This window comes from Aplidium turbinatum, chromosome 13 (genome assembly GCF_918807975.1).
Source record: "Aplidium turbinatum chromosome 13, kaAplTurb1.1, whole genome shotgun sequence".
NCBI classification, from domain to species: Eukaryota; Metazoa; Chordata; class Ascidiacea; order Aplousobranchia; family Polyclinidae; genus Aplidium; species Aplidium turbinatum.
In genome coordinates, this window is record NC_137484.1 from 22,993,101 (window position 1) to 23,017,952 (window position 24,852).

At 38.5% G+C, this 24,852-nt stretch overlaps 2 protein-coding genes across 2 annotated transcripts; one reads left to right on the top strand and one right to left on the bottom strand.

Moving 5' to 3' along the window:
• Positions 1-4,176: 4,176 nt before the first annotated feature.
• LOC145782054 (uncharacterized) lies at positions 4,177-15,068 on the top strand. Its single transcript, XM_082593787.1, has 12 exons — positions 4,177-4,460; positions 4,975-5,074; positions 5,841-5,978; positions 6,955-7,059; positions 7,621-7,734; positions 8,064-8,153; positions 8,631-8,769; positions 9,135-9,238; positions 9,973-10,055; positions 11,013-11,197; positions 11,951-12,021; positions 12,877-15,068. The coding sequence occupies exons 1-12, from the start codon at positions 4,314-4,316 to the stop codon at positions 13,014-13,016; spliced, it is 1,416 nt and encodes a 471-aa protein (XP_082449913.1). The 5' UTR covers positions 4,177-4,313; the 3' UTR covers positions 13,017-15,068.
• On the bottom strand, positions 14,432-21,259 carry LOC145782055 (uncharacterized). The gene is made up of 5 exons (XM_082593788.1): positions 21,136-21,259; positions 20,542-20,733; positions 17,389-17,542; positions 16,986-17,115; positions 14,432-16,433 (listed from the first exon to the last, which is right to left on the bottom strand). The coding sequence occupies exons 1-5, from the start codon at positions 21,149-21,151 to the stop codon at positions 16,083-16,085; spliced, it is 843 nt and encodes a 280-aa protein (XP_082449914.1). The 5' UTR covers positions 21,152-21,259; the 3' UTR covers positions 14,432-16,082.
• Positions 21,260-24,852: the final 3,593 nt, after the last annotated feature.

The following is a 24,852-nucleotide window of genomic DNA, read 5'->3' on the forward strand; positions in this document are numbered from 1 at the left end:
ATGACCATGTTTCTGCTCCGTATGTTAATGTTGGCAATATTACTGTGTCCATCATTTTTCGTTTTAAGCTAATTGGAATATTCTTGCTCTTTAAAAAAGTGTTAGGCTATATTGACCAAATCTTCTCCAGTCTGATGTTATTCTTTGGGTGATCTCAGTTTCGATGTCGTTTCCTGGTGTTATCATTTTCCCTAGATATTTGTATTGATCAACCTCCTCTATCTTTTCTCCATCTATCAAAATACCCGTCCTTGGTTGTTTCCCTGCTATCTCGTTACACATTATTTTTGTCTTTTTCTTGTTCATCTTCATTCCATCTCGTTTCCCTTCTCGATTCAGTTCCTCAACCAATTGTTGCAGAGTACATTCTGACTGTGCAAAAAGGATGATGTCATCTGCAAATCTGAGATTGGTCAGCAGTTGTCCATTAATGACAAGTCCAGTCTCAGATTTCAGCCTCTTGAATATCTCTTCAACTGCAGCTGTAAACATAACAGGTGAAAGAGTGTCACCTTGGCGCACCCCTTTCTGAATCTTTATTTTATCACTTAATTTCTCGGTTCTGATTTGTGCAGTGCCATTTGTGTATGTATTTTTGATAATGTTTACTATTTTATCTGATATACCATGAATTTGAATTGCATTAAAAACAGAGGAGTGCTTGATGGAATCAAATGCCTTCTCATAATCAACAAATGCCATAAATATGGGTAGTTGGTATTCATTCATCTTCTCTAAGATCTGCCCAACTGCGTGCAGGTGATCAATGCAAGAGAATCCTTGTCTGTAAGCTGCTTGTTCAGGGGGTTGGTTTTCATTTAGACTGCTGCTTATTCTGTTCTTGATGATTTTCATAAATAGTTTGTAAATATGAGAAAGTAGGCTAATGGGGCGATAACTTGCAAGGTCTTTCTTGTTTCCTTTTTTAAAGAGAAGAGTCATTATAGCATTCTTCCATTGTTCTGGCACTTTTTCGGTTTCGATCACGTTGTTAAATAAGTCACAAAACAAAACTTTTCGAGTAGAATATCCCCTCCTGCTTTTACCATCTCTATTACTATGTGGTCTTCTCCGGGTGCTTTTCCATTTTTCATCTGTTGGACTGCCTTTTCAACTTCGCTTTTCAGAATTGGAGGAATTTGTTCGACTGGATTTTTAGTGACAATGTTTTGTGTTTGATCATTATATAATGTTTGATAGAAATCAGCACATCTTTCAATTATCTTTTCTCTGTTTGATGTTTCTGAGGTTAAATATCTGTTGTTACTGTTCCAGACAATGGTTCACCTAATCAAACGTCATATAAAAACCGTTCAAGTCTACTGAATATTACGTCATGCAAATTGCTAGAAAATGTCCAAATATTGCACCATCGGTCGTAAGACCTGATGAAATATTGCATTAGCCGCTTGAACACCTGTTTGAATGACTTCATAATTGTCTTTCATTATTGCGTCACAGTTACTGTCTACGTGCATTTGAGATATCGCAAATTATTTTAGTCATTCGTAAAATTGTTTGTTGGAAGTCAGTCGCAAGTTTAACTGTTTGCTTGGTGCTTGCTAGCTGGACAAATTTTCCATCTTTTATCCAAGTAATCTGTTCTGTAGTGACAGTTTTAGAGGCGTACGGTGTTGCGTCTCATTTTCGATAGCCGCGGGCTAATTTTACAGGAATACACTTTTGAATAGACGTTTCAAAAGAGTGTTTATTTTTCGGTCATTACATGCAGACGAACGAATTTGGGAATCTTATGTTACAATTTTCCCACGAAGAGATTATGGTTTACCGCTGTGACCAGTTACAACAATACAACAGACAAATGTACTATGCTTAAGATAGCTATAAACTATATGAAACTTTGACGCTATCTTCGCTTACGCCTAGCATAGCTTCAGCATCCCGATCAACTTTGAGCTGAAAATATTTACTTTTTGGTCCAAAAAATGGCATTTTTCTTACTGTATAACCTTGTATAACTTGAACGGCTGCTAAAGCAAGATGGACGCAGTTACCTATAATGTTTATTGTTTCTAGCAATTAATCTTCACGAAGTCATGCTTGACTAGTCAGAAAACAATGGTGACTCAACTAACCCACTGACTCAACTAACACCACCTTCCCCCCAGATGCTCTCCTTGTCTTCTTGTTTCTGCTAGACCAATTATTTGCCACTTCATCCTTGCTTTATTTAGCTCGTGCGTTAATTCTAAAAGCCTGTCTTCATCTTTTAAGCTTCTTACATTATACATAGAGATGTAGATTTTGGGAACCGGGAGATTCTTTGCACCCTCTGCCTTTCGGCTGCCGGAGACTAAGGGCCTTTTTGAATGTGTGTTCATCTTTCATTGTGGGTTTGAACCTTTACTCACCACGCTGGTTCAGTGCGGGTTGGTGAGTGCCTGCAACTTGATTAAGCAGCAGGGCTATGCAACAGGTGGTACAGGATTACATTTTACCTGTAGCAGATCTACTAATGATCATGACCTGAGAAAGGGATAAGAAGGCTTTTATTATTTCTAACAAGCAATAGAAGGGCTTCTGTTTATCGTAAATAATCTCTGTTTATCGTAAAATGACTATTGGCACCGATTGTAGTTTAATAAATCTTGTTATGATAATCTGCATTGCGCTATTAGCATCAGGCCTGGATATTCACTGCATGCTCATGGTTAGTTGTTAATTCAACTATCCGTATAGCTTACTTGCTTTACACCTAGCCTACTGCAAAAGGTTTTGTTAAGTTAAACAGCTTGCTGGTAACTTTTCCACTGTCTTTTCAAACAAGTATTCTTTAAATATGCTTTACGTAAAATTAGCTAACTGCCTTATGTAGCTGACTGTACAAGCTGCACTACAAAACTTTCTGCAATTTTGAAAAGAACCGCGTGTTTAACGGGCTACAAACTACCACCATGGTAGTGTCGTGAGAATAAGCCAATCGCTACGAGCTTTCGTATCCCCTTCGTTAGATATCCCTGTTGAGTTGAGGTCAGGTGACAAATTTCTACCCCATAAATCCACTGCGGAAATCCTACGTACCCAATGCAGTCGATCAGGTTTATAAATTGGGATCGAGAAAGCAAAGCAAGCAAGAAACTTTTGCAAAGTGAAAAAAATTATTCTCAATTTTTTTAGAGGCGTACGTGATCAATTACGGTACCTTTCTGGATTCTGCTACTCACACTAGGGATAGGGTCTATATAGCCAACTGAAAATAACATCATCAAATCTTTTTCCATTAAGTTCGTTTTGAGGGTTTGTCTAAACTCTAAAGCAATTTCATGGTTTGTTCAAAAACAGTGAAGTTTGCAACTCAGTGTAATTTTTTATATTTAAAAACATAAAATTAATAAAAAAAAACTACTGGTTCAGTTCAGATCAGATGGCCATAGCCCTAAGAAAAGCGTAGGGATTTCTTTCTAGAGTAGCTTAATTGCTGTTCATAATCTTCAGAGAGATCAAGGGCTGCCAAAAGGGCACCACTGCGCAACCGACGGCATGCCTTTAAGTGTTTTGCCAAAGACACAGCCAAATGCTCTAAAGCGACGTCGAACCGGCATCCTTTTGAAAGTCGAACCATGGCTCTCATCACTCCGCTATGCAGCCGGCACTATCGGTAGCCTACGTTAAACAAATTTAAAAAAACCCAAACAATTCACCACCAATGATTGCGAATTAGGCTATCGATCGCAGGTTATTTCAAGAAGAGATAAACGCACCAAATGAACTTACCATAATGCAGCATTAGTATCAGTGTCTTTTGCATATGACCAACCTTTCAGCATTTTATTAAAAAAATATGGGAAAACTCTATCGTCTTTAAAGAGGATCAGAGTTGCCAGTTTCCGATGCTTTCCAACAGAATTGGGTAAGCTTTGTGTTGGAGACTGGAGTCGTGAGAAAGTTATAGTACTTCGGTATTTTTTTTCATTTGATTTTGTTCCATTTTCACCACATTTTTTATTTTGACTATATGTTGCGCAAATTTGTCATTATTTGGGCTATCTTGAGACGTTTTTCATGACTTGTGACGATTGAGTTACTTTTGGGCTATTTTTCAGTTGCAAATAGGCTAGAAATTTTATAAACATCTGGCAATCTTGAAGAGGATTTGATTTAAACAAATTTTTGAGTGGACGTCTGTTACTGTTACTCTGGAGCACATGACCTGATTTCTGGTGTGAGTGTGGTTTTTCTGATTAACCTGGCACTGGTGTGACTGCGTTATGTTGGCTTACGATCTGCGATCACATTTATGAGCTAGAAGTTATTTATAAGTCTATTTTCCAGCTTGACAGACTTTGTTAATCATGAAAGTTGAAAGTGAAAATCGCAAACTGAAGTTTCTTTCTCAACTTCGAAAACATTTAAAGTCGCCTGGTGTGGAAAAGATGCTTGGTAGAAAAAAGCACAGAATAAAAAGAAAGCGAAGAGATGAGCTGAAACGTAAAGCAACAGTTAAGTATTTTTTCTGTTGTATTGTGAGATATCGTGGTTGAACTGGACTAGGCTACTGATTTTGATGCTGCTATGTTTTCAATCATTTAACATAGTCTAGGTTTCTTGTGGTACTTAGGCTTTGTGAAAAAGTCCAATTTTGGTTCACATTTGAGATTAAATGCTCCTTGATTTATACTGCTATTTTGCATTCATCAAATGCTGGCATCAAATCCATGATTTTTAGTGTGTTTCAGTCCAGTCTTTGCAAGAGATTGACCAATGCTATTTCTCCAGCAATTCTTCAAAATGAAAGCAGTACCGGTAGCTTCTTAGAGTTTTCCAGAAAGTTCACAACAATGACCACAACTTTACACCAATGACCACATTTCAAAGCTTAACATCTACTATCATATTTGTATGCCTAGTGGCCTATAGCTTAAGTAGTTATAAAGTTTTGACATGTTTAATGCCTGTATTAAAATGTTAGATTTCCTGTAGCAATGTTGAGAAAATTCTTGAACTGATGTTTAGATTCCGTTGAAAACATCTCCTAAGAGATCTTTGCAATGTCGAATGATCAGAAGAGCAGGCGAGCAACTGAAGGAAAGCTTGCAAAGATTTTGGGACTGTGGTAAGTACACAAAGCAACAAAGTGCCGTAAATGTTGATCAAGATTTGACAGGATATTTCAAATATTATACAAATAGCTTAGGCTACGCAAAAAGTGAAATTTTTCTGAATTTTTTAATTTGATAATTTTACTTTCAGATTAACTCAGTAGCATGGGTTCAAACCAGACCTCTAAGCTCCTTTCTTTTTCTGGCGACCAAGCATGGCCTACCAGAGCTTCTTTTTGGCAGCCAAAATAAAAAGCCTGTAGCCTATAAATTTTTGCTTTTAAATATATGTTAATTAATATTATATCGTGTTCTTGCATTCATTCAGGCAAGAACAGAGAGAACAAGGGCCTGAAACAGTGAAACATATTTGCTTTTGCAAAATGTGTTGGTTCAAGAAGGTGTGGAGTCAGTACTCAAATTTTTATAGACCAATGCTCAGACTTATTGCGAAACTTTTATCAGCAATATTTCTTGTTGGTGTGAGAGAATTGACTTGTTTGTATAAAAAAAATTGCAAATGCAAGTAAAGAGAAAAAAGTTCACGCAAAAACGCAAGTGGAGAAAAAGTTTAAAATATGAACGAACTTAAGTAGAAAAAATGCAAGTACCAACGGAGTGGAAAAATGTTGGCTTGCAGAAACCAGCAACCAAACATGGCCTGTCGGCATGGTAGCCTAGTTTCAGAGGTCATTTAACAACTTCTAGGCGGCCATGGCCACTGGAAGCTTAGAGCCCTAGTTCACACAGTGTGACTTTTAATATGCATAATTCTTTCAGATGAAATCCAGGAAAAACGCTGCAATTTGATAAATTATGCAATCAAAAGCAATGAAGTGGTCACTGCATCCAAAGTGGTAACCCAGGAAGATGTTAAAAAGCATTCGTCGTCACAACAATCTGTTTCAGATGAAAATGGTAAGATAGTTATTTGGTGTCACACATTTAACAGCCAACCTATGGTATGCTTTTTTAAATTTGCAAACCTAACCAAATGTTGTAAGTTGGTGGTTTCATAAAAGTTTTTCATGTGATTGTCTTCATGCACCCAATCCCAGGTAAGAACTGGTTGGATGAAACTAATGTACTGTTAATAAAATTTATGAAAAGATGGAAACAATTACATACGGGACTGTGTTATATTATATTCCAGAAATCACTTTATTATTACAAAGTTGCTATTTTTACCCTTTTGTTACCATGGTTACAATCAGGTGTTGCCAGAGTTAGGATTAAAGTTAGGAAGGGTTAAGGTAAAGGTTAGAGTTAGGAATAAGGTTAGGGTTTTGATTTTTGCCCAGGACTAAAAAAATTTTCAAAATGCAAGTTTTTGTTTTCAACAGCTTTAAACTTTTTTCTCAAATTAATGCAGAATTCCTTATCTGGCAATGCTATTGAGGCTTTATTTACTCTATATAGTGTAAATATAGCCACAGCCTTATATTATGATCACTATCTACACTACAAGTAGTGTAAAGTATACTACCCACATCAACATCACATTTGCTTGTCAGCTAAGCTGTTATAAAGTATTGTGGATGCACAACATAAGATCTTTTATCATTAGTATTCTTGAAGGATGTTTTCATGTTTTTTTTTATAAATTATATATTTGCTATTCCCAGAAAACTTGCATAAAAATTACAAAGCCCAAAATACAAATAATGAATGGATGTTCACCTATTATTTTAAAAACTATGCTGTTCACTTCTACAATACAAACGTGCATGTGTAAACAGTCAGATGACATGTTGATGTGGTATGGTACTTGGTAAAAATTGTCACGTTCACTACATCATAAACAAAGTTTCACGATTCCACTCAGTTTATGACATAAAACTCAAGTTATTTGCAACATGAATCTAACACCAGCAATTTTTATGCGACTGTTCAGTTAGTTCTGAGTCTCCAGCTAAGAAATATGATCCTGAAGTCAAATCAAGATCCTCACTGCAGAGTTCCTCCAGCAAAGATTTCTACATTCATTGCTCTAGTGCTGGTATGTCGATGATATTATTTTAAATAAATCATTTTCTGAACTGTTAGTCTACTATTATAACAGTTTAAAAATTATATACTTGATTTTAAGATGACTACTACATTTCAATAATCATGTTGTTGGTATTCATATCTGTGATGCAACAAAGATAGCTTCCAGCTGGTTTGTGTTAACAACAATAAATTAGACTGCAGTGGAACCATTTTGATTAAAAAGGGCAAAAGAACAAATCTGGTCTCTGATACCTCATCATCACCTGGGTAGCACAACCACAAGAGGGTTGGGAACTGTAATCGTTTGAGAATGGCTTAGTCATACGTGACTTAACGACAATAGACCTGTCACAGGCGTGAAAATTGTGGGGAATTTTGTATAGGAAGTAGGCTAAAGTTAAGCATGAGCACAGCCGTTAGGATATCTGCATTGCAGTGTGATTGCATGCGAGAATAGGATGCAACTTATACTTTTTATCCACAAGAATAAATGTGCTGCAATGTTGATTCTGGCGATGACTAATGAAATGTTTTTATCTCATATCACGTGGACATCTGGAACATTAAGAATCTTCCTGTCCAAGCACACCGAAACGACAGCCTGGCTGCAATGACAAACCATCAGTTGAACCAACACATTTAAAACAAGAGGGTGAATGTTCTCATAGTGGACAGCCAATAGGTGTGTAATAACAAATTCCTAATTACTAACTGACGTAATAGTTAAATGACTGAAACCTTTCGACAGCACAGTGAAGTATGACAGAGGTGTTTGCTTAACATATGGTCAACGTATATGAAATTAGTATAGCCACCAGAAGAATGCAAGTCATTTTATTTATCAATGCCTGGTAACAGTCTATCTCTGATTTATGAATTATATCAAATTAAAATTAAACATTCTACCTGCACATTGCGTGAGATTGAGCGCCTAGTTATGACTCGTCTGAGCATTAACATTGCAAGAATGCCACGCAACTGAGTGACTGTGTTGTTGAATGTTTGTTTCAGTTCGTGCTTCAGTTCCGAAGACAATTCACCCCGAAGCTTTTGACGACAAGTCATCGTCCTTCAATGCCTCTAACACTTCTATTCAAGCGAGTAAGCTGCAACTGGATTAGTTTTCAAATTATCGCTAGGTATTGAAGGATATAATCCGCCTTTATTCCCACGTTTTGTCAATCAGACACGATTGACATCTTCAGGAAGCTAGATCACGTAATGACCACCTGTCTTAACATGTGGCAGAACAGAGCCTGGTAGTTGAAGCATAGTTTGAGTGGGCAGAGATACAAGGATGCCAACCTTGTGCAATGTTAAGCCACCGATGCATGCTCTAAATAAGTTTCGAACTAGTGTCCTTCCGAGCGCCAACTAGGCTGTCTCACCGCTATGTCACCGACATGACGTAATATAAAGTAAGAATTGTCCTTGGCAGACATTGCTCATGTTTCCTCTAAGTGCTTCCTTCAGGTTAACAGTTTAACAAGAGTATTTTACTTGCACCGTTACTGTAACGTCTTTTTGACTTGTGTCTTTGTTTTACATAAGTTTTAATCGTATCCTACACTATTACAGCGATTGAGCCAAGCTTTCCTGAACCTACAGCTGACGATAGGAATTATAATGAAGTGGCGGCCAGTGATTGTGCTGGTGCTTTGCATCCATCTGAAAATAAATACGAATTCGATTTCAACGTGAGCGAGAAACTTCACCAGTAAGAAACACTCATTGGCGTTGTAAAGAGTACATGGTAACAACTTAGAGTTTACCTTCTTTGTATTTTAGGTTTAAAGTCGGTTCAGCCTAAAATAGAAAAAAAAGTTTAATTTCTTAAAAGAAGTTTTGCTCCAGCAATGTCTAGTACCAGTTGCACTGAGCTCCTGCGAGTAGCAAAAACTGGTAGAATATGTATGGCACCATTACGTCATTGAATGTAGGTTTCAAAGTTAATAGTTGTTCTTTGCCATCATGGTTCTGGCTGTCACTTCGAAGCTGTAGAAAGATTTTTTTGTTTCTTAGCATGTTGTTTTTGTTGACTACCCATGGTTCGAGTAACAACGCGTTTGTTTCGGTTTGTAGAAACGCGGACAAGTTGATTGAAGAGGTCGCAAAGGGACTCTCCTCATACTCAAAGAAAGACATTGTTGCGGATCCTGTACGGTTACATTGTGGATCCAACAGTGGTAGGGCACATACGTACAGTAGTCCCCTATATTAAGTCCACTTTGAGACCGAACGATTTTGGGATTATTAAACCGGGGACGATTCTCTGCCACTCCTATACATTCAATAATTCCGGACCGGACCAAATCGGGCTTAATAAGCGAGTGGGCCTATTAACCGTGTGATTCATAAGCAGAGACTACTATAATTGTATATTGCGTTAACATTTTTCCATTAAGTTAACCAGTGTTATACTGAAAGATACCGACAAGTTGTTATGTTGAGTGGTCAGTGTCATGGACAGGGTCATCGGGAAGTTATCCGACACGGTATCACCGATAACGCGGCCGTGTTTTGTTTTACCCAGGCTTACGCCCTATAGTTGAAGATTTATATTAAGTGGACGGGAAGGCAAGAAATTCAATCTTCGTGTCCACCTTCAGGCATGCTTTTAAGTGTCCTGCTAAAAACATATGCTTATGAGCGGTGTCGAACCAGCGCCCTTTCGAGCATCGTTCCACGGCTCTCACTTCTCGGTTATGCAGCCGACGCGTCTGTGTTTCATTAAGTCATTTATTGACATGCCAGAAGGTGGACAGTGGACTGGAAAGTTACTTTTCTTGGCATAATTTCGTTACCTTCCTGTCATTGTGAGAAAACATTCAGTAAATGGTATCACATTTTATATTCTTCATTTTGTTGCTGTAACAGAATGAACAAGACTTCATTGATCTAGCCAAGTTTACTTTTTCAGACCTTGTGACGTCACATATCGATTATGACCTGTCACCGAGACGATATCCTGAGCGTCCAGGATATGCAGCGTCCACTGGAAGGGTAGGAGATGTGGTTTTTGTTCCTTTATTGTTGGTTTTGGTAACTTTGTTATCTATCTGTAGCTGTTTCATTGAAGTCAGCAACTTAGCCTATTAATATTCATCGTCTGCCAACGTTCAACCAACGTGAAAAAGTAGGATTGATTGATTTTCTGGCTGGATATAGGAACAAAGCGCATTATGGCTACTTAATACAGCGGACAACACATTATTCGGTCATAGTCTCGTTTTGTGTTCAGCTTTTATCACAGAACCGAAATGCGGAGCGGTAATGAAGACACCTTTATAAAGAAAGTGCTTTGATTTCTAGTAAGTTTCTAAGTTTAGTTAATAGTATCTGAGTGAGAATATCATGACACTCAGCGTCTACATCTTTCCGATAATGTCAGGATATGGATTTGAGACATTCACTAACTTAGCCAAACCTCAGCGGTCAGCACGCAGGCGAGTGAAGTCAAGAAAACGTTTCCTTGCTTCAGTTGTCCCACTGGGTTAAGATGAGGTCGCCGCCAATGTGTAGGTCCAACTGTGGTAGGAGGAGCTGGCAGTCGGGCTGACACCGGCCAATATGGAGCTTTCTCCCACAAAAGGCCTTCCTCCCGGAAAGCGAGAACCCTGGAATTGATGAGACGTTAGGGGGTATTCCTTGGGAAGCGCAAGTTGTAAAGGTGGACGGGAACAGATGCTAGATCTCCGCGAATGCCTTCCTGAAAGCAAGATGCTCTACATAGGATTTAGCCGAGTAAGAGCTTGCTTGAGGCTCTGAGCTACGGCCGTGTGACACTGTGACACACCACGAAAAAGAAGAAGCATGTACTACATGAAACCGCCTTCACTTTCATTTTATATCCCTAAAAAACAGGCGTGTGAAACCGAGGGAAGCTGTTTTTTGATTTGTCCTGGCATACAGAGTTTACAGTACTTCACAACAAGTTCGTTTTCAATTAATTTCTTTCAGGTAAAATCTTCGGTTCTCACCAAAGAAACCTTCAATCGAGAAATATCTTCTGATCAAATGTTTCGTTTTCGTTCACATTTGCTTGGAAGCCATGAATCGGATAAGGAGGCTAACTCGTCTTCCGCTAGACGTCGCTCTTTCACATATGCATCACCAGAACCATTAACAAAGAAATCTATATTTCTGTAAGTAGTTTACAAACTAAAGATAGAGATCTCATACTTAATTACTGAAACAGGAAAATAAGAAAATATGTTTTTCATTTCACTTTTCCTTCGGCACTAATGAAAGTAGGGTGGCTCAGGAACTGAGCAAGAAACATTTATCTTAATACAAAATACATCGGCCTAACTAATCTAGCTATACATAGTTAATTTATGCGATGTTGTATGTGCAGCATTGCAGTTATGAAAAGCTGAACTATACCGGCACCAACACCACGTTGAAACTGCAATTTAGCGATATTTGTTGTGATGTTATTTCATTTGAAACGTGTGCTTTTGTTTATTGATTATAACTCAAGCACTAACTTCTTGTGGATAATATTGAAAATCTGATCAATGCAAAATCGCATTAATCATTCATTACAATCATATTAACATTTTGTTATGTTAATTATATATAATTGCTTAATGTCACTTTTGAAAAAGAGAAATTTCTTCCTCGCGACCGCTCAAAAGCATGTGTCTGTAGCAAGACACTAAAAGACGTCGTCGATTGCAGAGTGGCGCTCCTTCTACTACAGCCATTCATTTCTTTTACTGTAATGAAAAGTATAACTGCTCTAGACAGAGGAATGCCTACAATCCTTCTTAGGGTTATGGCCCGCTGAACGGACTTCACACTTCTATGCGTTTCGTTCAGGGAGCATAGTGTGTTCAACTGCCTAGCAACATACAGGAACCAACAAACATTAAATAGTTCATCTTTTGTTCCAGATCCAGTTCCGATTCTGATTCCGACAACGAGATATTGGTACGGATGAGAATGGCCACCCGACGACAGGATGGTGAGCAGTTGCTTCTTTGTTGTTTGTTTGATGAATTGTTTTGTTCTCTTGGCCTCAGGAAATCTTGTCTGAAGCTTTTGCACTACTCGTCGTCGTCGTGTGAGCGTCTGGGGCCGAGGGTCTATTCTTTTACCACCCCAGATTCACGATGTTCCCGGACTACACTGGAAGGCTACTAGAGAGCAGCCAGTCTTTGGTTTCATCATCTATGACACGCAGACCTTCCACTCCGTTAAGTGGCTTGAAGATGGAGCAGTCATTGATGATGTGGTCTGCGGTCTGTTCCTCGGCACCACATTTGTACTACTGTTTTTTTCGATATTCTTAGTTGCATTCCTGGGCTGAGAAAGCCATAATGGGTTAGGCATAAGGCAGTTAGGCTAGTTGCATACCCTTGTAGACTATGAATATAGTGAATAGCTCAACAATGTTCTCTGAAACCGAACGTTCAATTTAGTGAATGGATACTAACTTTTGTAAGGCTCTTAATAGCAATTGGATAATTCAATTTGTGGATAAATTGTAAAATTGTTTATCTAATATAGTTTTATTAGTTTTCTCATAGCTTTAAGTACTCATATAACCTAACTTAAATGCCTCGAAGGAAGATGGAGAACCTCTTAGTTAGGTAGGAACTGTTTTGCTTTGAATCTTTACACCCCTACAAGGTGGGCCGTCAGAGATTTTAAGTCCATTAAACGATCAGCGCTCAGTATCTTGCAAGACACGCAGGAGTAACAGGTCCTTTGATCCGAGTTCATGATATTATGAGCGGCACGAAGTTTCTAGTCATGATTACTTTTTCTTTGTTTTGAAACTTCGCTTCATATGATTAACGTTTTGTGTTTTGTGCAGTGACAATGGGGTTTATTCCATCAGCGCAACGTCAATTTATCCCTCCAATCACAAGCCGTATGTTCAATGACGCTGCTCCGTCGCTTAGCGACAGTGACAGTTCCTTCTCTCCCTACGAGAAACCTTGTTTTTTACACTGAACTTTGTTCTTCATTTTGTTGGTGACAAGCATGCTCTAATTTGCAAGCAAAACAAAGACAAGAATCTTTGCTGCGAAAGGTCGTCATATGACCCTCTTGGACCGAGGATGTACTTTTTTACTTCCCCAGGGTGTCAATGTGTTTTCGGACTAGACTGAGATGCTACCAAAGAGCAACTACAGTAGAATTCGCCTATAGGGACTTTAGCTATAGTGACACTTCGCCTATAGTGACACCTGTTGCAAAGTCCCGTTTGCAAACCATATGTTTTGCATAGAAATGACTTCGCCTATAGTGACTTCGTGTGACTTCGTGTCAGGAGATCCCCTAGCATATCCTTAATGGAAATCAATATATGACTTCGTGTATAAGAACACTTTGCTTACAGTGATACCACATTTCTGTCCCTTGGGCTCAAAAATTTCCGTATAGGGACACTTTACGGTGTATTTCCAGTTTAAATTGGAATCATATTTTGTCCTTATCAGCATTTGCCAGTTTCCAGCCAGCAAATCCATCTTTTTACATTGATTTAACGTATGCAGAGGTTGAACCATAAAGGATTGGTTTGCTGACTGGGTTTGAATTAAACCAACATGGGATGCACATGCGCAGATACTGCACAAGTGACGTTATCAACGACGTGATCATTCGTCTATAGTGACACTTCGCTTATAGTGACACTTTTTCCGCGGTTCCTTCAGGTGTCAATATAGGCGATTTCTACTGTAGTATCTAATTTCATCATCCAGATCAAGCAGTGGCACCTGATGAATGGTACGACCATTGATGCTATAGTTTGTTTCCAGGATGTAGGATGGGCATCAAAATATCCGGTTTATTTTCGAGTATTTATTTCCTTTAGCTGGAAACACCCATTGGCTCATAGTCCTGTTAGCTCATGGATCGCTGTGAACGCGATACAACAATGATGCGTGCCTTTGTGTAAACAACAACTATGTCAGGAAAATTGAAGCATTGAGGAATGCTGCAACTTTTAATATTAAACTTGTTCAAACTCACCAAACTTTAAAGACTTTAAATTCAATTGGCTGCAACCGCGTGTGATTGGACGGCTGGTACTTTTCCTTTAGTTTTGCCTATCGATTATCGATTTCAGACTCAATCAACACTTTACCACTTTTTCCATTGGTTTAACGTCTGCTGACGTTGAATCAATTTGAAAAGACTGATCTTTTGGCCAGGAAATAACTTTCACAATGAAATGCCTTGATGCATCATCGTACTGTTTTTCAATCTACGACCATCACTTCCAAATCAATATTTCAGTTAACTCAACAAATAGTTTTAAGTTTGTCGTTCACTTGTGTATTACACCGTCCTGCCAAACACCTCTCGATAGGTTTATCCAGTCGCCACTACCTGGTCGATGTTTAACCTGTAATTCTATGGAGCACAGGCAGCCGATGATCTGTTGTATTTTAGTCAATTTTTTTCTGGGTTCATAATATTTTTATTCAAAAGTATCATTATGCTGGCGCAAAAGCAGTGGAATAATCTTAACATTAGTGCGATACAACAACAAGTGGCGTATAGTTGACTATGTTTTCTCTTTTGTGAATGTCACATCAAATGAAATGAAGCATAGCGTGGATCTGAACTGATTCGAGTGTAATTAATTGACAGCTGCTGATTAAAGTTGTTGCTTTTAGAGTAAAACCCCTAATGTTCATGATATTAAAATATTTTCATCGTTAGGTGGGGTTAATGATCACTCACTAGGTACAAGCTGAGAATGTAATTGACAGAGTAGAATGCCCTGGCAAGTTAAATGTAAAATCTGGTCTCTTTTGCATAATGTTTTGTGTCGAATTTCCATTTATGTTTTCATTGTTGAAAATGACTGGTTTAATTTATGTTTGCTATTCTAAACCTACCTTTAATTTGGCAACATGTCTGGAAACATTTTGTTTACTGTTTTTTCTTCGCCTTAGTGTTTCTGCTTTAACGTTTGACGCACCTTTTATCAACTGCGGTGGTTAGAAATATAAACAAGTCACGGTCAACAACACAAAATGGTGATTAGAGGTTTAGTGGTTGCAAAAACTCTAGTTCTGTTGCTTTGGGCGAAGACTCCACACACGAAACAGACATCATTGAATGTTTTCTTATTCGCATTCAACAACCGTATCTTAATCGTTGGTATGATGCAATTTTTGTCCACTTCACGGTCGATGTCAAGTTTCATCAAGTGTCTACTAACAATGTTTTAATGGAAACACATTCAGCTTCTTGAAACGCACATTCGCACTCTGTCTATTAATGAGAGGTTGTCACATATTGTAAATTCCACTAAAACAACTTAGACGTGATGCATTTCTTTTCTGACCCTGAAGCAACAAAAGAGTTATTGGTTTTCGATCTTTATCCTCGGACTGACAAAGCCTTGATTGGTTATTCCTGGTAGTTTCGCATACTTGTGGAAGCTCTTGACGCAGGGCCGGTTACCGAAATTGACAGAGTGAAGTTTTCCGATTGTTGAAGTCTTGTTGCCGGGGAATTATTCCATTCATTAGGTGCCGCTAAATGGAGAGCAGTCCTTGGAATGCGTTGCTCAAGCGCACACCCTGAATCAGCGCCGCGTGATCTTGAGCCGGGTGCTTAACCAGTGAGCTAACTGGACGGACATAAATGCAACAAAGAGTGTTGTTTTTTTAACACTGTTCATCTGCTTTATGCCTCGGACGGTTCGACAGTCACCGGGAATACTCGGTTGTGGCATGGAAAGACTGATTGAAAGGATAAGCAGTGTCATCAAGGTCGGCCTTTTTCTTTCAGAGGTTTTTGACCTTATTGCCCTTGTTTACTATTTACTGGCCTTTGAAGCTAGTTTACCACGGCCAACTATATTTGGCTGAGCATTTGGGAAATTTAACTTGAGTCCATCTTCTCTTTCTAGTGTTCCAATAAATAGTTTTCTTGACAGATGGAATTTACCTTCGGTTGAGAACTTTTGACATGGCTCAAATCTTCAACCATCAGCTTAAGCTTGGAAAAGGCAAATCTATTGTTTTGAACTTTGCAGTCGGTACAGAAAGAAGCCATTTAAGTTGGGACATTGTATGCTCTGCTTGGGTGCGATTGGGGGTATCTACTGCTGTACCCCACATTTGGATCGGCGGCCCCATACCCAACATAAGGCTGAGCTTGGAAATAAGCATTGTTTTGATAGCCCACTTGTGGCATTACTACATGGCCAGTTGTGCCATCGTTCCGGTAGCCTTGGGGGTTTGGGTTGTAGGCATGTTGGGTTGAGGTTTGATATTCTTGGGGGTGTGGTTTACTTGAATGTTCGCGCCTTTTCCTCTTGTGATGTGGCGGCTTAGAAGCATCACGTGGTTTTGAATGCTGCTTCGAATCTTCAAAGTCTCGGTGACTTGACGATTTATGATGAGGCTGAAAACAAATTGAAACAACACAAGGTTTTAACATTTCAGTTTTTACTTAGACAGCAAAATTTACTTCTTATCCTAATTTTTATTAGTACACCGACCCTGCTAATATTAACGGCTTTAAACGTAACGGTTTTAAATTAACGGGTGGTTTTGAATCTTTATTCTCGGACTGACAAAGCCTTGATTGGTTATTCCTGGTAGTTTCGCATACTTGTAGAGGCTCTTGACGCAGGGCCGGTTACCGAGATTGGCAGAGTGAAGTTTTCGATTGTTGAAGTCTTGTTGCCGGCGAATTATTCCATTCACTAGGTGACGCTGAATGGAGAGCAGTCCTGAAAGTGCCTTCCTCAAACGCACACCCCGAGAGTCGAACTTGCGCCGCGTGATCTTGAGCAATGCACTACCTTATATTCAAGCAATACACGGTGTTTCCTCAAGTTTCCAGGCCTCTTGGAAAGCTTTCCAGACCTCTTGGAAAGGTCACGAGCCATGAAAGCATTCCTGGTTCAAAATACTGGCTCTGATTGTGTCAACAACAATGACCATTACTTACACGTGGCTGGTCCAGATTCCGGCTTGTGGTTTGATTGACAGCTTCTGGTTGCTGGGCGACTGGTGGTGTATCTATGGCAACCCGATGACTTTGTACTTCATTTTGTTTTGCATTTAGTTGTCCAGGACGTCTGTGGATTATTTTTTATTTATCCAACTTGACTAGAAATCTACACCACTGCGGTTTAAAACGTTTGCGGTCAACTACAGCCTCACCATTGATTGTGCAATCATCACTTATGCTTGTTCAAAGAGTAACCTAATTTAGTTCTACTTTCTAAAATAAGTTCTAATAATAATCTACTTTGCTTAATTATTGTTGGTGGCATCTCAATTTTAAATCTTACTTCTTTTATAGCTTTAGTTTGAAACAAAAACAGCCCAATTTTAAACTTTTATCTCACGTTCCGTTGTGCCTGAGTTTCCCGTTTTGAACTTTTGTTGAAATTCCGCGTTTCTCTTTTTGTTTCTGCTTGTATTTTGCGTAAATAATCCCAAGTATTACTACAGCGAACAGCCCGCCGATTAGGACTCCTATGATCACTCCTGCGTTCACCCCTGTACAAAACAACTTTAATTTTCAACAACCTTAATCAACTCAATTACAGTAGCCTTGATGTGGACTAATTCATGTTATGTTTACAACAGACAAAGTTGTTTAATCTTTCATTACTTAACGCCATTTCCCTGACATTTGCTGATTAGTTCGACTGTTTTTCTTGCTACATGCAAAGACAAATAGTTGGTAAAATTTTTTAAGTTTTTTTTTAGTCTGACCCGACCTGGAATCGAACTCAGGCAACTAGAAGCAATGACAGGAAATCTTGACTGTTGGACTGTTGTGTTAGTCAAGCTGAATTGATGTGAAACAAATGGAGTGGCTTCTATGTCACCCGACATGCGAAGCCTGAGATGTGTTGCTGCAGGACGAAACTTGTGCCTCAGGCCAAGTAGGCTACTTTATTTGGTGCAGATTTCTACCAGATCGGGTATGGATCTGGTTTTATCTAGTGCTGTGATGTGATGATATTTACCAGAATAAACGACTGTTTAAATACGACATTCCGTCATTGTCTTGTTTTCCTTATTCCCGACATGTGATCTATAGGCGATGCCAACCTATGAATGTGACTATTTCCAACGCGGAATGTCATTTCTGCCATCCTCTTCCCTAGGAGCACCATGTGATAATTAAAGTGCATTTGAGATAATTTTTAAATGCAAAGAAAGTCGTCCGAGAGTTCGCTTGCAGTTGAACTGTTGCTGCCAGTCAAATTTCAAACTTTGAAATCTGATACTAAGGAGGGGTGAAATGACTTTATTTGCCGATCAGATTCCATAATAGGTTACTAATAGCCTATAGTAAACAACAAGCTTAAATCACAATAGGTCTAACATAGGCTACAAATCACAAATATAAAGGAACGCATAAGTACGCTCAGTGTCGAATAAATCAATGTGGTTAGGCAGCGAAAGACCGTTTGGTAATCCAGTCAGCTGATCTCAACATAAACCGATAAAAAGTGAGGGTGTTGAAACGTCTGTTTGAAATGGGTTGCCTAACTGCCCACCTCGATATTTGAACCACCGTCGCTTGATCTTGCCGGTAATTAAGCTATTTGGACCGATTGCAGTAAAGACAATATAATATTCTTCTACAAATGAAACAATTTCACTCACTACATAAAACGTCACTTGTTACAGGCAACCAAAAAAAGTCTGAGCTTCTGAACAGACGATTTTAGCTTTGCAAAAAGCTCACGTGAACAGTTTATAGTGTTGTTGCGCGTATCTTCATGTTTCTTGTACCTTACCAAAGATACTCGTAAATAAGATAAGCTAAAAATCGTTGGTTGGTTTTGGATCTTTATCCTCGGACTGATAAAGCCTTTGAAAAGTTATTCCTGGTAGTTTTGCATACTTGTAGGGGAGACTCGGGTAAGTTGGCCCAGCAAAATGAAAACTTGAATTTGTGAGCTAATAACAAAACATATGTTAAAGAGAATGCTATTTAAGAGTAGAGAATTCATCACTCTAGAAGTGGACATATTCTTGCATCAAACAAACATTCTTAGGTATATAATTTTTCAAGTTTTCCGAAAAAAATAAAATGGACCATCTTGCCATCCTGTGCGGGTAATTTGGCCCACCATGGAAGGTAAGTTGGCCACGTGGGCAACATGTCCTTCTACGGTACATTAAACAGTAGAAAAGTTCTCTTTCTCCCAAATTTTATTTTCTTTCTAATTATTTCTTGGTTTTATAGAGGCATATACAATTTATACATACCGTACATAATTTATTCTATGTAGCCTATACATTCATGTATGGTTTGTAATATAATCTTTTATTAGGCTATAATGCTGTATTTTACCTCAGTAAACTCTTTTTACATGAGTAGCCTACACCAAATAAGCTTTCGAAAATAACAAAGGTTGTATCAAACATCATGTAGTTGGAACGGCATGCCTTTATTCCTAACGATCTGGTCACCTTAACGATACTGATATGTAGGACCTTGTTTGCAATAGGCTACAAACCCCATTTTTGCATGGGTACCAATATCGGAACATTTTTTAATGTATCCCAAACGAGGTATGTTTTAAAACCGTCGCTTGAGAAGTGGTTGATACACATTTCTGGGATTGGTTTTCTTGATTACTTACCATTATTCTATTATTAGTTACCATATGGGTTAGGAATAAGTTGTCGCAATCTGTGGCATAAAAACGATGTTAGGAAGTGTATTATTGTTATTGATCGTTCAAAGCCGATGTAAAGCCGCGATTTACTTACTTTGGATACTTGATGATAGGCTACATCAATCTTGCAAAAATAAGTTATCGTATTAATTAGTCAATTAATATCATTCTATGTAATACCTCATGAAGGCAAGTTGGCCATGGTGGCCAACGTACCCACCCACGAAATGGGCCAACTTCCCTGCATGGCAACCATATTGTAAAAACTAAAATTTATGTCAAACTATTGAGCTTCTAACAACGGTTTCACCGTCAAAGTGAGCCTTAATAACCACTCTAGCGCTGCACTCACTAAATAATAATCTTTCTTATATAGTAAGAAAAAACTCACTCGACATCTAAAAAATTCTAAAATTTCAAAAATCATAATTTTTCATACAAAAATCGTGCTCACATGTTTATACTGCTTGCTGGAGCCTCCCAACCTGGTGATAAGGTAGTTTCAACAGCACTTTCTCAGTATGCGTACGATACGTAACAATAACTATTGTAGTTAAAAAAATATTTAGAGTGGGCCAACTTGCCTATTGGGCCAACTTACCTGAGTCTCCCCTAGAGGCTTTTGATGCAGGGCCGGTTACCGAGATTGGCAGAGCGAAGTTTTCCGATTGCCAAGAAATTATTCTATCCATTAGGTACCACGAGAAGAGTCCTTGGAATGCGTTGTTCAAGCGCACACCCCATGAGTCGAACCAGCGTCGCTTGATCTTGAAGCTTCTTCGTTCATGAAGCCACGCGCTAACCACCTGAGCTACCGGGGCGGACGTAACTATTACTTTAAATCACAAATCCCACCTTCACAAGCCACTTCCTTGGTGGGTCTCCATCCAACATTTCTGCATTCAATTTCTTCATAGTTTGGAGATCCAGAATCGCATTCGACTTTACATTTTGTTTTTGGAGATATGATGGAGCCGGGTGCACTGCACGTAACTTTTACGCCCTCTGGCGGCTTCAAATAGCTGACTTTGGCACTATTGCATTGATCTAAACAGTCATCATAAGGAATAAGTTGGTGAGATAAATAAACATGAGTGGTAGTGCAGTACTTTTGCAGCGCCGATAATTTGTCTAGTAGCGATAGCGGCGTTATATTTGTTTAATAGTAGCCTAACGGTTGCAAAAGCGGGATTCCTTTTAACCAAAGAAGAGCAGTGGTGTAGCCAGAAAGAAAATTTTAGGCGGACAAAGGGAACTGGTGGGGAGGAGATATTTTAATGTTTAAAATAAAGAAGTTGTTATATAGTTACTTAATTCAGCCAAACATACATGAAATGTATTTGTCCATTTACAGATGTACTTGATGTAGCCTATTGTAAGCATTGTAGGCTAATAAATTGAGGTATTGAATTTCAACAATGATTTTAAACACAACAATTAGATACTCACAATTACTTTTCGACATGTTGTCGTTTGATTGTGGTTAGCTGATTAAAAGTAACAACTGATGCGTATTTTGTAACGTTGCTTTCGTGTTAGTGTCAAGACGACAGCTGCATATCCACTGTTAGACAAAATACAATATTAGCTGTTGCATTTTTGCTTGCTTAGTCATCTGTAACAAAGCAATGTACCGTTAATTGACTTGCAGATACAATTATTGTCAAGTATCTTTGAGGTGAAAAGTTCAAAACTATTCAATTGGGCAGAAGTTAAAAAATAAAAATGAAATGCAGGTAATAAAGAATTTCAAAGCTTTTGACTCTAATTTATTTTTTGTGAAATATAATTTTCAAAAATGGAAGAAAGTTAGGTCGGGGTGGCCCTGGTGTTTCCCTGCCAGTAGCTTTGACAGGAGGTACAATACTTTCAAATTCAAATCCAGAATCATTTTTAAGAGCCAGAAATGCTTCAAAGGATCCCGGCATGTTATCTAGAGGTGGCTATAGTCCCGGTAATTAAGAAAACCAACAGCTAATAGTTTTTAAATTTCTATTGTTTCTTTAAATGTGTTTTGTAGATGATCCAGGGCCTCCCGTTGGTCCCGGGACAAAGTTATTTTTTCGAGGGCCCTCATCTCTGTCGCAAGCCTGATGCTCACTGGCTTGTCACAGCAACGATCCACAAGTTACCGTGGTCTAGAACTCTGGTCTACATGGGCTTGCCAAACAGTTCTCATTTCGTAATCTCCAGACGCAGGCTACTTTAAAAAGGTCAGCAACCTCTTTGAAGTCATGAAATTTTCACTTTATGTGAAGCTCCATGTGCTTGAGATGCTGCTGATATTTTTGTTTTCACTTGTTGAAAATATATAACCTAAATCAGTTTGTATCCTTCATGAATCTTTGCTTTGCGTCATGGGCCAATCTGATTGATGTTTGTTCGTACAACCCCCCCCCCCCCCCCTTCTTACAATGGTACTGTAAATGCACTAAAAAGTCAAATTAAGAATTTTTATTATCCTACATTATTTTGTTAAATAAAAAATTGCATGTGCATTGCACTGATGCCAGTTTTCAACCGATTTAAGAATTCTCTGTCACTTGATTTGTAATACATGAGTTTGGCAACCCTGTTACTGACACGTTAAGAAATATCCGATTTTGACGATGACAAACAAAATGACGTTTGTAGACTAGCTGGTCAAGCACTGACTACGCTAGACTCAATTCTTAACGCAATATATTGTTTTCTATGGTTAATAGATGCAAGTATAAGTTAGTTCTGATTGTTAATTAGGAGTTGTGGCATCCTAAACAATGCTATTTTTTTAAGGAAATTAATGAATAAAGTATCTGAAAACTTGGATGATATCTTGACAACTTCACTGGCGCTCATCAATGGATGATTGACAAAATGAATCACTTGTTTTGGAAGTTGTCAATTCGCTGTTAAATTTAATACATTTTAAAAACGTGCGCCAACCAATAAAACACTGACTAAAACAATTCTACTGTATACTTGAATGACTAACTTTTAAAACAATAAAAGAGAATTCAAATTTACTTTTTGAATGCAGACAAACTATTTCAAAACCTGAAAGCTAACACGACTAAGAGACAACGGTAAAACGTACAGCATTATCAGGTTTCTGGCCCCTTTCCTCACTTTATTCTTGTAAATTGAAGTAAAAAGAATACCACTTTTCATATAATTACATCAACGCTAAGTCGGTTTAGATTAGTTTTTGCTAAACAGTTCAAGAAAAAATGCAGCGTACGAAAAGTTACAAATTCAATGCATCTTTTTCGTGCTCTCATGATAATAATAATAATAACGCTCGGAGCATCTAACGCGAGGATTCAAGCTATTCAGAGTATGAGACGAAAACTGCAATGCCTTGAGGCGGTCTACTTTTTTATTTCTGTCAAACTGGTTCTTGTTTTGCGTTTTGCTTCATACAAAAAAACTATGGTGCTGGATTTGTTCATGCTCTGTTGGCGATATCAACTATTTGATAATGTTGATGTAATGTGGTTTGCTCCTTGTTTGTTTTTTGTTATTCACCTTTTACAAAATGGCTCGCTAAGATTCAACATTGATAAAACAAGCACCGTCCCGTAAGTTATGAATTGTTGTGAGAAGTAGCATTAATGTACAAAAAAATATACATTTTGTAAACACTGGCAAATCATAATTAGTTCAAGGTCATAAACACAACACACCCTCGTTAACGTTTATTGACAAGACATAAACGTCAACAAGACACAGTTTTTATGACGTTTTTATTGCTCTGCACATAACTTCCTATTTGAAATTGATATCCAAGTAAGTTTGTTTCTTCTAGTGAAGTCATGCTAAAGAAACTTGCTAAGGTTGTACAGTATACACTGTAAATGCTCAAAATTTGTATTTGAAACTAGAATGCACCTGTCATCACTCGTCATGATTATTGGTCATCAGTCCTATTGCAAGTATTTTTGTCGCGTTGGCCAATCAAGGTCGAGATGTTTATGCTTTCTTATAACGCTTGGTAGCATCCAGGAGTGTGTGCCAATAGTCCGCCATGGCATGCGTTCGGTTCTGATGAGTCTTACACTCGAGGTAGACAGAGTGAAGTTTTCGATTGTTGAATGTAGTTGGTTGGTTTTGAATCTTTATCCTCGGACTAACAAAGCCTTGATAGGTTATTCCTGGTAGTTTCGCATACTTGTAGAGGCTTTTGACGTAGGGCCGGTTACCGAGATTGGCAGAGTGAAGTTTTCCGATTGTTGAAGTCTTGTTGCCGTGGAATTATTCTATTCACTAGGTGCCGCAGAATGGAGAGCAGTCCTCAACATGTGTTGCTCAAACGCACACTCTGAGAGTCGAACCAGCGCCGCTTGATTTTGAAACTCATTCGTTCACGAAGTGACGCGCTAACCGAGTCAGCTAGCGGTGTTGCAAGAAGATGCAAAGTAACAGTGCTGCAAAGCAGCGCCAATCTTCGTGTCCACCTTCAGGCATGCCTTTAAGTGTCCTGCCAAAGACACATCTGCATGCTCTTGAGCGGTGTCGAACCAGCGCCCATTTGATCGCCGTTTCGGCTGCAAACAATGATCATGCTTCCGAAAACGAAGCTACATTTATGATGTATGTAGCCAAATGTATGGATCAAATTGAACAAATTTCTGATTGGGAATATTTATTCTTGGTTCAACATTCTAGGCCCAACCTACTGAGTAAACTCAGATAAGTTGTTACACTTGTAAAAGTTTTGAATCATTGACAAAGAGCCGACTATCAAGATTGACAAAATGAAGTTTCTGCGTAAAGTTGAAGTTGTGTTGCCTATATATGATTTTCCGTTAGGTGCCGCTATGACGAGTGCTTATTTGAAAGCGGTACTCAACTCGAATTGCGCAGTTCCAGGTTTGAACCATTGTTTCTGAGTTGTGCCATTTTTGACAATGCCCGGGTGTTTCTCGATTACCATTATATATTAGAATTAATTACAACTTCTCCTGATTTTTCTGTGTGTACTGCATATGTTCAGTTTTTATGTCATATTTTATGTACTATGTGACCACATTATTATCCAGACAAATCTTCACTGCTGTAAGAGAGAACTAAAACGGTAGAACACTTTGGTTGATATAGAATAGACCTCGGACTACCCGAGCCGAATGATTGTAGGAATCTTTGTAGCCTGCTCGGACTGAGAAAACCTCTTCGGAACTTAATTCT